The following is a 13085-nucleotide window of genomic DNA, read 5'->3' on the forward strand; positions in this document are numbered from 1 at the left end:
CTCAGAATAATTATACAATCGGAAACCAATAACTGTTGAGATATGGGCTGCTGAAGATCAGGTGTTCACAGCTACTTTATTTACAAGTGAGGCATGATTTATAAGAGAGGAAATAGTAACTTATCACAACAAGCACGCGCAACGTATCGGCAGGAATTGTCGGTGAAGACTCATTCGGCTATAACATTTATGAAATAGATTAACAAATGCTGTGTATCACCGATTTCAGCGCGACGAATTAGCAGCTCTATTGGTAAACGTTACCCTTGTAGCAAGACAACAATTCTTGTTTATGCGCGACGGGGCACCGTCCCATTTTATACAGCTTGTACGACTGCAACTCGCCAAGACGTTTCGTAGACGGTGGATTGGTCGAGGAGGGACGGTAGCATGGCTTCGCCGTTCACCGGACCTGAATCCGTTGGATTTCTGACTATGGATACATTTAAAGACATTGATGTATGCCCAAAACGTCGACAATATTCAGGCGTTACAGGAACGTGTGACCGACGCATGTGACGCAAACCGAATGGAGCCAAGCGTATTTGAAAGAGTGGTTTATTCACTGCGAAAAATGGCTAAAGGATGTGTCAGGATCTGTGGCAGTCACATGCAGCACGGGCTATAGTGTATACAGACAGATGGGAGTGAGAGCACAGATCGGTCCACTGGTCCATGTCTTAACAGATATTGGCTTCGGGACATATCAATATAAGAAATTTTCTTCTGGTTTTGGCCAATACTACCTCCTGTAGAAATATGTGATACTAATCCTGCATGTTGTTGTTGTTGTGGTCTTCAGTCCAGAGACTGGTCTGATGCAGCTCTCCATACTACTCTATTCCGTGCAAGCCTCTTCACGTCCCAGTACCTACTGCAACCTATTGAATCTGTTTAGTGTATTCGTCTCTTGGTTTCCCTCTACGATTTTTACCCTCCACGCTGCCCTCCAATACTAAATTGGTGATCCCTTGATGCCTCAGAATATGCCGTACCAACCGATTCCTTCTTCTAGTCAAGTTGTGCCACAAATATCTTCCCCCCCCCCCCCCAATTCTATTCAATACCTCCTCATTAGTTACGTGATCTACCCATCTAATATTCAGCATTCTTCTGTAAGCACATTTCGAAAGCTTCTACTCTCTTCTTGTCTAAACTATTTATCGTCCGCGTTTCACTTCCATGCATGGCTACACTCCATACAAATACTTTCAGAAACGACTTCCTGACACTTAAATCTATACTCGATGTTAACAAATTTCTCTTCTTGAGAAACGCTTTCCTTGCTATTGCCAGTCTACATTTTATATCCTCTCTACTTCGACCATCATGAGTTATTTTGCTCCCCAAATAGCAGAAATCATCTACTACTTTAAGCGTCTCATTTCCTAATCTAATTCCCGCAGCATCACCCGATTTAATTCGACTACATTCCATTATCCTCTTTTTGCTTTTGTTGATGTTCATCTTATATGCTCCTTTCAAGACACTGTCCATTCCGTTCAGCTGCTCTTCCAGGTCCTTTGCTGTCTCTGACGGAATTACGATGTCATCGGCGAACCTCAAAGTTTTTATTTCTTCTCCATGGATTCTAATTCCAACTCCGAATTTTTCCTTTGGTTCCTTTACTGCTTGCTCAGTATACAGACGGAATAACATCGGGGATAGGTCACAACCCTGTCTCACTCCCTTCCCAATCACTTCTTCCCTTTAATGCCCCTCGACTCTTATAACTGCCATCTGGTTTCTGTACAAATTGTAAATAGCCTTTCGCTCGCTGTATTTTACCACTGCCACCTTTAGAATTTGAAAGAGAGTATTCCAGTCAACATTGTCAAAAGCTTTCTCTAAGTCCACATATGCTAGAAACGTAGGTTTGCCCTTCCTTAATCTGGCTTCTAAGATAAGTCGTAGGGTCAGTATTGCCTCACGTGTTCCAACATTTCTACGGAATCCAAACTGATGTTACCCGAGGTCGGCTTCTACCAGCTTTTCCATTTGTCTGTAAATAATTCGTGTTAGTATTTTGCAGCCGTGATTTATTAAACTCATAGTTCGGTAATTTTCACATCTGTCAACGCCTGCTTTCTTTGGGATTGGAATTATTATATTCTTCTTGAAGTCTGAGAGTATTTCGCCTGTCTCATACATCTTGCTCACTAGATGGTAGTGTTTTTTTACGCCTGGCTCTGCCAAGGCTGTCAGTAGTTCTAATGGAATGTTGTCTACTCCCGGGGCCTTGTTTCGACTTAAGTCTTTCATTGCTCTGTCAAACTCTTCACGCAATATCATATCTCCTATTTCATCTTCATCTACATTCTTTTCCATTTCTATAATATTGTCCTCAAGAACATTGCCCTTGTATAGATCCTCTATACTCCTCCCACCTTTCTGCTTTCCCGTCTTTGCTTAGTACTGGGTTTCCATCTGAGCTCTCGATATTCATGCAAGTGGTTCTCTTTTCTCCAGAGGTCTCTTTAATTTTCCTGCATAGCTGAGCAATAATTCGCACAATTCGTGGCTCTTTTGCGCTATAGAGAAACAGCGCACACAGATATGATACGGCCTCGGGTAAGCAGAGGCGAGTGTCTCGCAATCCGAGAATGGCCGAAATCCGTGTCCGGCGCGCCGGGTCGCGGAGCTCGTCGGCCTTCCATGGGCAGTCACGTGACCGACCTTCTACGGCTGACATCACCGGCAACAGCGCGGACACGGCCGGCCAGCCCCTGCTGCACACGTGCCAGCGCTCGGGGGCGCAACGGCTCACCATACCGTGCTGCCCCGTGTCCACTTGGTATGCTGCGCGGCCACGGTTCTCCCTAAACACTAGGCGTTCTAGGAGATAAGAAGGACACCTGTCAGCTGCTCGCCTTAGGGCTTGCCCACGTAGATGGGCTTGCAGCCTCAATGCCGGCAGCCATTCAAAGGCAGACTGTATCTGGTGACTACAACAAACCTGACATGCTTTGTTACACTACGGGTGGAATCAGCGAACAATAGGAAGTTGAATGAGGCAAGATGTAGCAGAAAGACTGGCTTTTTCGAACGAAGGCTGAAACAAGCAATAAGTACACGATCGTATAGCCGTAGTGTGAAACATTTGTTCACAGTAAGAGAGATAAGCGAAACTGTGATAATGGCGAGGGCACGCTTCGATTTTAGATCGTGTAAATTAAAACTAAATACCTAGGAATTAAAACTTTGAATAACTTAAATTGGAAAGAACACATAGAAAATGTTGTGTGGAAGGCAAACCACAGACTGCGTTTTATTGGCAAAACACTTAGAAAATGTAACAGATCTACTAAAGAGACTGTCTACACTACGCTTGTCCGTCCTCTTTCGGAGTACTGCTGCGCGGTCTAGGATCCTTACCAGATTGCATTAACATAGTACACCGAGAAAGTTCAAAGAATAGCGTTATCGAGATATAGGGGAGAGAGTGTCACTGACATGATGCAGGAGTTGGGGTGGACATCATTATAACAAAGGCATTTTTCGTTGCGGCGGAATCTTCTCACGAAATTTCAATCGTCAGCTTTCTCCCCTGATTGCGAAAATATTTTGTTGACGCCGACCTACATACGGAGAACAATCAACTGAAGAAAATAAGGGAAATCAGAGATCGCACGGAAAGATGGAGGTATTCGTTTTTTTACGCGCTCTGTTTGAGACTGGAATAATAGAGAAAAATTGTGAAGATGGTTCGATGAATCCTCTGCCAGTCACTTAAGTGTGATTTGCAGTCGATGTAGATGTAGAAAAGGTTAGCAAAGAAAGTGTTTGCTGTTTTTAGTTCTTAAACGAATTGCATGACACATGCACTTCTAAAATTTTCGGACGAATGCTTAAGTCTCTTACTTGCATAGTCTTTAAAGCCAGGCTAAAACGATGTACTGAGCTCATTAAATTTGAATTATAGTTGACTGCTATTAAAATCCTCCGGATCTGCGAAATCTTAAAAGCGGAGGTTACAACTAGTTCTATTTTGGGGAAGGAGGGGGGCAGTACCAAACTGCTACGCCCCCGTCTCCCTCACCCAACGCCAGATCGTGGTCATATTTTACAGGTAGACATGAAATCGTTTCAAGTCTGTTCGGGTCCTATAACTCACCCAAATCAATTCAGGGTAATAGCTAGTGGTGGGGAAGGGAGTGAGACAGAGTTGTAGCCTCTCCCCGATGTTATTCAATCTGTATATTGAGCAAGCAGTAAAGGAAACAAAACAGAAATTCGGAGTAGGTATTAAAATTCATGGAGAAGAAGTAAAAACTTTGAGGTTCGCCGATGACATTGTAATTCTGTCAGAGACAGCAAAGGACCTGGAAGAGCAGTTGAACGGAATGGACAGTGTCTTGAAAGGAGGATATAAGATGAACATAAACAAAAGCAAAACGAGGATAATGGAATGTAGTCGAATTAAGTCGGATGATGCTGAGGGAATTAGATTAGGAAATGAGACACTTAAAGTAGTAAAGGAGTTTTGCTATTTGGGGAGCAAAATAACTGATGATGGTAGAAGTAGAGAGGATATAAAATGTAGACTGGCAATGGCAAGGAAAGCGTTTCTGAAGAAGAGAAATTTGTTAACATCGAATATAGATTTATGTATCAGGAAGTCGTTTCTGAAAGTATATGTATGGAGTGTAGCCATGTATGGAAGTGGAACATGGACTATAACTAGTTTGGACAAGAAGAGAATAGAAGCTTTCGAAATGTGGTGCTACAGAAGAATGCTGAAGATAAGGTGGATAGATCACGTAACTAATGAGGAGGTATTGAATAGGATTGGGGAGAAGAGAAATTTGTGGCACAACTTGACTAGGCGGTTGGTAGGACATGTCCTGAGGCATCAAGGGATCACAAATTTAGCATTGGAGGACAGCGTGGAGGGTAAAAATCGTAGAGGGAGACCAAGAGATGAATACAGTAAGCAGATTCAGAAGGATGTAGGTTGCAGTAGGTACTGGGAGATGAAGAAGCTAGCACAGGACAGAGTAGCATGGAGAGCTGCATCAAACCAGTCTCAGGACTGAAGACAACAACAACAACAACAGCTAGTTTTTACTTGTGAATACTGCTTTCGTCCTAACAAGGAAACAAAATCTCTGCACTTGTCCTATCCCTTTACAGCATATGACGTGCCAACAATCATTTATGTCATATGTTGTGCATTTGGAGATTTAATAGAAACATTTTCTGTTCATCTAGCACAAGATTTTTGTAATATTCCGTACGAAGATCTGATGATGGTAACATAGTTTACCGAAACCGGTTATCCACAATACAGTGTTTTATTGCGATCTTGTCTAGAAGTTTTTCTTTTCTTAAGGTATATAATACATCAAAGAGTCTATGCGAGGTCAAGTTTGTAAAAATACACACTTACAGGGTCCAATAAATCAGTATTTTAAAAAGCTGACACATTTTCACTAATAATAAATAAAAATTATAACTGGTTCCAGTCTTGTAAACCAAGTACCTGTAAACAACAATCTGTGTAGAATGTGAAATGACACTGTCACTCTGATTTTGCTACCTGTTGCGAATGCGCATGGTTTGTGTCGTGTTGCACTAACAGGGGAAGACAAACATGTGTATAGAATGAACGTACAAGTGGTCGTTACCATTGCTTTCACCCCATACAATAGTTTTCAAGAACAACGTGCATTAGCAGAAAAAAGATACCGTTTTCGTAGTGAAAATTTGCTTACGAAGCTGCGTCGTAGTAGGGCTTCAGCCAACGATCAATTAATGTCTTTCGTGTTACTAAACATGGCCCACGTAAACGTCACGAGGACGACTTCAGGGGGGCGTATAGAGAGACGTGCTTCCCACACTCCATCCGTGAATTTTCAAGAGGAAAGAAATTGAACAGTATGTTACAACAACAAGGGCCCTCTATGTCCCATCTCACTCTGATAATTGAGGTTTAGGTGTACATGCTTTTGCGTCGCATTGAAACAGAGTAGGACAATATTAAAATCTTGTTCCGTCTGATGGATCCAGCTGCTACCCACCTGTTGGCGCAGGCGTATTTTTTTCTCTGCAAACGTTATGACAAAAAAATGTGGTCCATCAACTGCGCATACTAACATCCTTCCATCCTTATACTATGGTTCTTCATAATGGTGTGAAATATTATAATTACCGTCAAACACTAGGATCTTCTACATAATTGAGAGTACAATTTGGTATAAGCCTGCTGAGTCACACAACAGATCATTAACTATTTTTTCACTACCAGGCCGAAGGTTTATGACATCAGCACATATCATTGTAGACAGGTTTCGTAATTTAAAACTTGTTAAATATGTACTCAATATTACGTTTTTGAAATGCGTAAAATGCAATATTCAGATTCTTTCTGGTATTACCAATAAAAGTACTGACTTGATAGATATACAGGAGGTTCCGTGACGATACTGGGGGAAGGTTATATTGTGTTTGTGAAGCAAGAAATCATCAAAATCTGACAATAAAGAATACTAAGAAAACGCGGCTTTGTTGTAAACACGACCGTCAGTCTTAATGCGCGCTTGTAAGAAAAGCGCTGAAGACTACACATAAAGTGCTTCAACGACAAAATGAACAATGATATTTATATACGCGTCAAGTTACCGTGTATTTCAGGAGGGAAATGGGCTTACTGTAAGAGGCGACAGTTTGAACTCTTCTTGAACGGTAATAGCAGAAAAATGCTTTATATCCAATAGTTTCCTCGGCGAAGCTTTTCGAAACAGTCAGAAATTGGAACGGTGCAAATGACAGTAAATTTCAAAAAAATGTCATTTCTTATTTTTTAGACTCAATTTACCTTCACAAGTATGAAAAAATCTCAGCGACAATCTTAATCTAATCTGCAATTTCCGCTAATAAATGCCTTGGTGTCAATCGGAGATTGTGTGTCATTTGAGAAAAAAAAATACAACCGGTTAAATTACGTCAACGAACATCGTACCCATTCAAGAGATTTTTAAATAGCTGCTGTTCAGAAGCACACATACCTAGGCCTAATTGTGTCACGACAGATGCAAAGCATTTAAGGATTATGGTGTATCTAGTTAACTGTTTCACATTAACCGTTGGGAGGTTCATCTACGAAATTTCATAATAATGTTGGCGAATGTACAGGAAGCAACAAAATTCATATTTCAAGAGGGAGAGGCAATGATGATTGTATAAGGTTAAAAGATGTTGAAGATTACGTCACTGCTTGAGTGAATGTCAGCTGTGCTCGATATAAAAATAGCTTTCACGTATCGTTCGTAGCTCTGAAATACTTTTCAACTGTAAAATCAGTTACTTGCACATTCTGAATCTTGTTTCCAGTTCATTAATTTTAAATACAACAATACAGAATAATGGAAGTCATGGAACACACGCTTACAGCACCAACAAACCACTGTCAAGGCTTTTGTTACTGGGCAGATTTCAGATTATAATGAAAGTTGTAAGACAAAGGTAGTAAAATAAGTTTTTTACTTACCAGTATAAATATCACAGCCCTTCTGATCGCCATACCTGGAAAGAGAAAGTGATAAGTTGAGATTTGGGTCAGCTTCCAAAGCAGCCAGCAGCTGTGCGTGAGTAGCCGTTAACATCTCATTCACTTTCAGCGTTAACACACGATTTCACTAGAAGTGCGAGACTCACTTAGGTGACCATTAATGTGAAATAAGCGGAGCCGACAGTCAAAACACGGTAATTCGAGCTTCAGCCACACATAGCGCAACTATGAGAGGCGAGCTGCGGGCGCACCAGTGTTCCACTCGCTCGCCATCTTTGAAATGGAGAGGGAAAGCTGTTGGGTGGAGGGAGCTAGCGCCCACTCCACTCGCTCTCAACCGCACCACAACACGGCGCCTGCAGGGCTCACCTCCCCTATCGTGTGTCCGCACTTCCACGGCCTAGCAGTTTTGGTAGTCCGTAGGTGATGAGCAGGGACTGGATTCGATTCCCAGTCCAACAACTCTGATACGGCAGTGGAGTTGTTTCCCTGTCTGAGTCCCAGCAAAAGTTGAATGGTTCTCCACTCAAGGTGGAATATTGTCCCTCCCTCTATCAATATTATATTAATGTAAAATATAAAAGTAATATAAAATCTCACATCTCCCGTTTTAACGCTAATGAATAAAAAATAGCGTTTCATATTGAACTGTCGTAAGGAATGAACAGGACACAGTAAGTTATATCCCCCATTTTCCCTCTGGGGCCGCCTCTGAGGAAACCGCCAAAGCAAACGATGTTTCTTTGTATTTCGCCCTCACTCCTATACTTATGTACAAAGAAAATGTGCTGCTCCGAACCCTCCACAATCAGCGATTATCGTAAACCTAATGTTACGCTATGTCTTTAAAAAATGGTTCAAATGGCTCTGAGCACTATGGGACTTAACATCTATGGCCATCAGTCCCCTAGAACTTAGAACTACTTAAACCGAAATAACCTAAGGACAACACACAACACCCAGCCATCACGAAGCAGAGAAAATCCCTGACCCCACCGGGAATCGAACCCGGGAACCCGGGCGCGGGAAGCGAGAACGCTACCGCACGACCACGAGATGCGGGCTATGTCTTTAAATAGTACCCTTTGTTTTCTATACAGAACCTATATGATTCAGCTTCCTTAGATGTACAATTACCATTACTTTCTTCGAAGTAAGTTTTATTACTGGTGATATACACAAATTCGAGAATGAATGCGCATGACATGTTGCGATTAGTACATTGTACACTTTTACTCTCCAAATGAAACGAAAGACGTTAGAAGAAATCTGTTTGACAGTAGGTGCAGAGTATAGCAGTAAACGGACATCCTAAAGACAGTACAGTCTTTTGTGTTACAATGTCTCATTAATTCTTGTGTCCATGCTTTTAAGTTTTGCGTTACGGTATTAGTATTTTAGTTAGACTGTTTAGATTATGAAAAGAGTTAAATTGCTGTAAAATCTTCTTGAATGAGCAGTCCTCACCAGTAGCAAGAAAACACACACTGTCACAAATACACACAGTGAAGAAAAGACTTTTTAACTGTTTGCACCAAAGCTACTAATTATTTATTGCATGACTAGTTTCGGGCTTTGCTCATTTTCATAAGCACGTCTTTTTTATTTAAGATATAATTGGTGTGAATAGTTCTATTTATGTCATCACAGTTCATCTGTGCCTCAGAACTTGATTATGCAGCAAGATCTGATCCACATGACAACACTCTTTCATATATAAAGGAGAATTTGTTCTCGTTGGCTTTCTCGATAACACCTACGAAAATAAGTCAGCGTGACACACAGTGAGCTCCAACGAGAACTAATTGTCCGTTTTGCTTGAAATATCTTTGGCACATGGATCAGATCGCGCTGGATAATGAAGATCTGAGCTATATCTTAAAATTTAATGACTTAAATAGAACTGTCCACACCAATTGTATTCCAAGCAGAAAATACGTAGCTTTTGAAAATGGGCGAAGCTCGAAATTAGCTCGCTATTAAATAACTAGCACCTTTGATGCAAACAATTAAAACTGACTTTTCTTCAATATTTGCGAGCTGCAAGGCGCGATGTACAGTACTAAAAACTTTTATAAATACACACACATGCCAAGTTATATCAATAAATTAAAGAAGGAGTTGGGGGAGGGAGTGATTGGATTTTGTCAGACAAAGTTATGGAAATGTACTTTGTTGCGAACAGAAAAAGTAGTAAAAATGGAGGGACTGTCTTTGCTAATATTATTTCTGCCCTTGCGTCAAAATGTTAAATAAAGTCAAGCGTATATGTGCCTAGCAATCCATCAGTACGTTTGTAATGATCTTCATGTAAGAGTATTACGAAATGACCATACAGTAAGTAATAAAACAAACCGAGCAAAACAAAATAATCTTTTACATCGCTCTGCAAAACAATGGCGACAAGTTGAAGTGAATTTAATTGGCAACTTTTATCTGTGGAGAGCTCTTTCGTTGCTAGTCATACCGAGCAAGTGAGAGCTCAACAAGAATTCGAGTATAAATACGCATACGCCATATTTATAGTCTCAATGACAAAGGTCTCTCTTCGATGGTTTGACGAAAAGAACTCTAAAAATAAAAATAAGCAAATGAATGAAAAGACATAAACCTCAAACTATTGTTGTAACAGAGGTATCTGCAAATCCATTAATCGCTCTAATTATAATTGTCCTGTTTTGTTTCCTCTATATCATTATTTTACGTTTTTCTTGTGCTCTCACCTTCTGAAGGCTGGTGTAAAAAAAAACACCTGCAGAGAAACCCGTTACGGATCCGCAGCTGTTGCCGCGCCGCGCGCCGTGTGGCAGCCGGAGCTAGTATTTGCGTAACAACGTGACTCAATGCAGTAAAGTACAATGCGTATTTAGGCCAAGTACACTCACTGGCTTTTTGAGAGCCAAGAAACGTGTCCCAGCGCCCAGCAGTTCATGTTCAGAAATGCGATCGCAGATGACTTCGTACGAACAGACACTGAATATTCTCACTTCGATTTAAGTAATTGCTCTTCAGAAAAGTGAGCTGCAGTTTGCATAGCTTTAAATTATGTCCACACAGTCAGATCAGATGTTCTGTATGTTAAAATATTCTTTCGTAATTTGTAAGAGAGAGCAGCTATTTACTTACAAACTACGATCGGAAATAACAGTAACTATCAAAAGCGTGTCTAACACTCGAAACAAGATATATGGCCGTAAAATCGTATACAACTTCGTAGGGAGGTAAGGAGATGTATTCTTAATTGAAAACAAAAACAGTTCATCAGACACCGATGCAACAGATGATCTCGGAACTGTTGAGAACAGACGTCAGAAAACTGAGTTAGGCAGCGAACAGAGGTGTAGAAATCTTCCTTACTTATCGTTGTTGTAAATATCAAACAGAGAACTCAGTTTTGTAGAAATGTCTTTCCTTCCAGTGCGCAGAAACTTTGTTGATTCCATCTTGTGGTTTACCGTATTCAACATTTTTTTGCTTTTCCAATGTGTCGCAATCTAGTAGGCTACATAATGATGTGCATTGAACTGATGTAAAGGTGTTAAAATATAACCAGGGCACTGACATGACATTTCTGACACGAACTAGAAAACATATCTTCTATGTTGCTATCGCGTCATCTCGCTCAAGAACAATAAACGAGAGCAGTACCTGAAGGATTATAGACACACTTCTGCAACGAATTTACAGACTTTTCAATAGTAAGTTACATCATTCGGCAACGTTGTTTTCCCCGTCTGCTTTTTTTTATGCGTTCATGGGGATTTGTACTTGCTGAAAAACCAGGATTCCAATACTGACCTTTTGTGAGATCCTCATTCACACAGTACCCAAAATATTAATCATTTGTGATTAGGTATGAAACACAATATTATCTAACAGCGGGATTTCCAAAGAGGGTACCAAAATGCAACTGCAAAGAGCTTCTGTGTATTTCTGCGAATAGTTCTTGCGATTGTAATTCTGCAAATACCTTAGCTTTCAGATCTGTTTAGGTATTTTTTCTCTCAACTGTATGTTTTCGGTCATACCTGCCTCCTATACTAATTACTAATTACTTGATAATAATAGGCACTATGTATAAGGAAAATATGCATTAGTTGAATGCGTGCATGTAATAATACGTAGTTAGAAGGCAATACTGCGTCACAGCAATTCACCAATATGACGTCATCCAAAACAGACTGTTGTGTCCACTCCATCATCAGAGTTGATAAATGTTAGGTCCTTTAGGAAACAAGGTCTCTTATTTATCAATCTTTCGGGAGTGGATCCGGCACAATAAGATTTCTTCTTCCGATATTTTGGATGTTGACCATAAAGCCATCTACAAGGCGATTCGGTGACTGAATTAAAACCATTTGACACAATGTTATGTCAGAAATAAGACCGACGGCATAAAAGCAACAGTCATAGGCAAAACTTTATGCATCTGAGAATAAAACATACCAAGCGCCGAGACAGAAAATCCACACTATTTAAGAATTATGTGGTTAATAATTGCAATCGATGACATTTGTTGGAATAACAGGCGGCGAAGACTCAGAACAATAATTCCTCTGAATTCCTTGTCGAGCTTGAAACCCTCGCATCGGTTGAGCAGGTTATCTGTTAATTGCACTTTCACAGATTCCATGAACACTTAATCACAATAAGACGAGGCTGTAGCAAGGACCTCGACTTTTCCGTGTTCCATGCAATAGCCAGCGACAACACTATATTTATCTACTGCAGATTTGTTGGGTTACAGAAAGTGGGTGTGTCGCTGATGTTCGACGCAGATTAGTGGGTAGTGATTGTTCAGTGTCACATTTATACACTGACAAGGAATTTCATAGATACCCACCTTACGTGAAAACAGATCGTCTTCCACAGATCACATAAGGGCTTGAGTGTTGTCTATTAGGCGAAAGATCACATCAACAGTATGCTTGTTGATTATTCTCGCTGTTTTTGAAGAAACATATCCTGAAGAAACATATCCTACTACATAGTATGAACCGTTCTGTGCCTGCAGCCAGTTCGCCAAGTGTTGTCACCACATATAAAACTCTCGTGGATGTACAGTTTTGGAAATTTTGATTAATAAATTACATTCAATTTGGAATTCTGAGTTATGGACAGCATCAGACACTACTCCGAAATTAGTTACTCTACAGCGAAGATGAAATTACACTCTGGTCCACGAGAAATCACATTCTCTTTGCGTTCGATACGAGAAACGCCACATACGGGGCTATAGACATCAACAAGAGATGATGTTATCCCAATATTTTCCTTTCTAGATGCTATATCAAACAGCGCAGAGTTCCAACAACGAATGTTGCAGGGCTAACGCAAACTGAAGCAGTCACTAAAATATTAGTAAAATAGTCAACCTTATGCACATATAATCTGCACCATTTGTTTTATGGCAAAATATATATGTTTCTGTGAAGTTCTCAATACAAAAATAAAACTAAAATCGATATTCAAATGTACAAAAGAAAGCTCAGCATCAAAGCACCGTCCAAAGAAAGGCACATTTTTCATAAATCATGCAAAACTTTCCTGAGTAACATTATTGCTACATCTACAT

General features: G+C 40.4%; 1 protein-coding gene across 2 annotated transcripts in view; it reads right to left on the reverse strand.

The window, feature by feature from the left end:
* LOC126298022 (cuticlin-4) overlaps positions 1-13085 on the reverse strand; it is a 253797-nt gene that overhangs the window by 154872 nt on the left and 85840 nt on the right. The window contains exons 1-2 of one of the 2 annotated variants that reach the window (XM_049989345.1): positions 7657-7776; positions 7490-7524 (exon numbers count right to left, since the gene is read on the reverse strand). In XM_049989345.1, coding sequence (XP_049845302.1) covers positions 7490-7522 — 33 coding nt within the window. In that variant the 5' untranslated portion in view covers positions 7523-7524; positions 7657-7776. Of the gene's footprint in view, positions 1-7489; positions 7525-7656; positions 7777-13085 lie in introns of those variants that run through there. The other variant, XM_049989344.1, reaches the window with a different exon arrangement.

The sequence above is a fragment of the Schistocerca gregaria genome, chromosome X, assembly GCF_023897955.1.
Source record: "Schistocerca gregaria isolate iqSchGreg1 chromosome X, iqSchGreg1.2, whole genome shotgun sequence".
NCBI lineage: Eukaryota > Metazoa > Arthropoda > Insecta > Orthoptera > Acrididae > Schistocerca > Schistocerca gregaria.